At 44.4% G+C, this 3,224-nt stretch overlaps 1 protein-coding gene across 3 annotated transcripts in view; it reads right to left on the bottom strand.

Annotated features, from left to right (window-relative positions):
• Nucleotides 1–810: 810 nt before the first annotated feature.
• The window catches only part of ntn2 (netrin 2), a 37,696-nt gene continuing 35,282 nt past the window's right edge, over nt 811–3,224 (bottom strand). For all 3 annotated transcript variants that reach the window (XM_076986837.1, XM_076986838.1, XM_076986836.1), the window contains 2 exons: nt 2,309–2,383; nt 811–2,084 (listed from right to left, as the gene is read on the bottom strand). In XM_076986837.1, the coding sequence (XP_076842952.1) occupies nt 1,753–2,084; nt 2,309–2,383 (407 nt within the window). In that variant the 3' untranslated portion in view covers nt 811–1,752. The remainder of the gene's footprint in view (nt 2,085–2,308; nt 2,384–3,224) is intronic.

Genomic DNA, 3,224 nt, shown 5'->3' with positions numbered 1-3,224 from the left:
GATCGTCTCCTCCATGTGTGAAGCTGACAGAGACCCTGGGGCAGCTACTACTACACCACAGTCAAGTGTCCCACTGAGGGACATCTACCTACCGTACACTAGCATTCAGTATCTCTCTCTCTCTGTCTCTCACACACACACACATAAATACACACACAAACAAAAACACACACAGGGAGGGTATGCTTTTCTGTTGAGCGACTTCTGATTTTGTTTTTGATTGTTCCAAAATAAAAAAACTGGAATCTTAAAGAAGCATAAACTGGTATAACTGGGGTATAACTGCAGCATAACTGGGTCCTTGTGTGTGTGTGTGTGTGTGTGTGTGTGTGTGTGTGTGTGTGTGTGTGTGTGTGTGTGTGTGTGTGTGTGTGTGTGTGTGTGTGTGTGTGTGTGTGTGTGAGTGCGTGCATGTGTGTGTGTAAGATACAGAATGTGAACTAGGGTTACATGTGGTGAACATGAGCTGTTGCACTGTGGTTAAACAATCATTTTCATTAATTATGAGAGAGAAATGAGAGAGAGATGGAGAAAAACAGAGACGGAGAGAGATGGAGAGAGATAAAAAGGGAGATGGAGAGAGAGACCGAGAGAATGATGGAGAGGGAGAGAGAGATAGCGAGAGATAGGGAGAGAAATGGAGAGAGGGGAGGGAATGAGAGAGAAAAATAGGGGAAGATATAATAATAATAATAATAATAATAATAATAATAATTGTAACAATAATAATAATAATAATAATCATAATCATAATAATATAACATATGATGATAAATTTACTAATCACTGACTCAATCACTGGCACTGACTCTAGCAACAGAGCAGTAATACCACCCACATTAAGGCTCCGCCCACCTCACAATGAGACCACACCCTCCCATCCATGCTTCTGATGTGATTTGGAAAGAAATAAAGTTAAGAAATCATCAAAACACTATCCATACACACAAACATACACATACATGTATATACACACATATATATAAACATATACACACACGTGCTCCAGTCAGACATGATGCTGGAGGGGCCGTCAGCAGAGCGACCGGCGGCTCTACGCAGGAGAAGCTCTGAGTGTCTCTCCCTCTTTAATGCGCATGTGAGTTACTACTGATCTGCTATGGTTCTCTTAGCACAGAAGCAGGTCAAAGGTCATCTTCTTCAGACCAGGCCCAACGCAGCTCCCACATGGCAGAGACTCATAATGGTCCTCGAACACACAGCATCTTACACACACAACACACATCATCTTACACACAGAGCCGTACAACAGTTCTTTAGGACCACAGTAATCTGCAGTAGACTGATGATGATGATGATGATGATGATGATGATGATGATGAGGACGAGGAGGAGGAGTTTGAGGTTTTTGTAATTTGACCAGGCAGCCTATAAAGGTGGTATGGGGTCAGTGTGCGCAACTCTGTGTGTGTTTATGTAGTGAAATGGTTGAAATGTGTATAGAATCACTTTATGATTTGGTTTTTCATGGTGTGTGTGTGTGTGTGTGTGTGTGTGTATGTGTGTGTGTGTTTGTGATATGTAATGCTAGTGGTTTCAGCATCAATCTTGGTCTTTTGAATTGTCCTTCACAGAGCCCACACCTTCTACACACACACACACACACACACACACACACACACACACACACACACACACACACACACACACACACACACAGGTACATATCCCAGTCTCATGCATGTGCAGCTGTGGGTCAAAGGTCAGGCATCAGGATTCTCTGCTATCCCATCATGCATTGGTGCACTTGCCCTTCTTCTCCTTGCGCTGGAACTTACGCAGACGTCGAGTCCAGACATCTCGCCATTGGATGACCAGGCTGCTCTTATCTGCCAGAAGCCCCACCCTCTCAGGGCTGGCCCCGCCCTCACTGGAGCCCAGGATGAGGAAGCGCTTGCCCATGTGGATACGGGGACACTTGCAGGACAGGTCCTTCATGTGCACCCACAGCAGGGTCTCTCCTCTCCGCAGGGGGTCTCTGCTCTTGTACACGGACACCAGCGTGACGGTGAACTTCGCCCAGTCACCAGACGTCTCCATGTCTAACACACTGATGAGGACAGCTGTTCACACACACACACACACACACACACACACACACACACACACACACACAAGCATGTTCAAATGCACACAGATACACACAAACGTACATTTACACACACACAAAGAAACACAAGCATACACACAAAGTTGCATACACACACACATACCACAAAGTTAAGAGATACCAACAAATACATATAATTACACACATATAAACTTGTGTGGCTGTGCATGTTTGTACCATAGTCTTTCTTGCAGTATTTCTTCATGTTGATCTTCAGGTTGCCTTTGGCTGGTTTACAGTAGGACTCACAGTCTAAGGACACACACACATTTACAAATGCATATTTCTCACCACACAAACCAGCCTGAGCGCCAGTTACAGTTCCACGTCCCTACTGGAGCTGTTGTCTTCCACAGATTAACTTTGAGACCAGATTAAGTGTCATATTATCCATTACATAATATAGAAATAATAAGAACAAACTCAACAATCAGCTTGAGAGTGAATAAACCCTTTGTTATGTTACATTCAACACTTGTGGCTAATTGTAAGTGATTCTCAGACATCCTATATGCATTTAGATGAAGGACTGAGATTTTAATGGATTTACAGCTGTTCCTAAAGGCAACAAAAAACCGGTACACAAGCATGCATAAACCATGTTAGGGCTGTTATAAAGCCAAAACCACAACAAAAACGACAAACTGAGGCCACCGCCAAAACGATCGCGGGAAAAGAGATATAAGTGTGACGCTCGAAATATGAGGCACGACGACCGTCGAACTGTGCAATATGGAACGTTTAATGTGACAACAAAAACACGTGAAGCTCCGTGCGGAGTGCAAACAGAAACATAAACCTCTCAAACAGGCACGAAACCTTAGACAAAGACGAGCACAAGACACTGCGCGAACGCACATTAAATAGGTGATCAACACGTACCCTCGTGATCTCGAGACAAGGCAGAGGTGCGACTACGAACACGCTCACAGACAACCCACACCCACGGAAGTACATACATGGACATAACGACACGCAGACAACGTAGCGGCACACCCACAGGGAAGGGTCCGGGACAGTCACCGTAACAATAAGAAAAAACGTCTTCGTGAAGGATGCATGAAGGAAAACTACAAACAGGGAGATTACCGGC

The sequence above is a fragment of the Brachyhypopomus gauderio genome, unplaced genomic scaffold, assembly GCF_052324685.1.
Source record: "Brachyhypopomus gauderio isolate BG-103 unplaced genomic scaffold, BGAUD_0.2 sc49, whole genome shotgun sequence".
NCBI classification, from domain to species: domain Eukaryota; kingdom Metazoa; phylum Chordata; class Actinopteri; order Gymnotiformes; family Hypopomidae; genus Brachyhypopomus; species Brachyhypopomus gauderio.
Note: the sequence above shows the minus strand (reverse complement) of the source record. Positions and strands in the feature narration are given on the sequence as shown.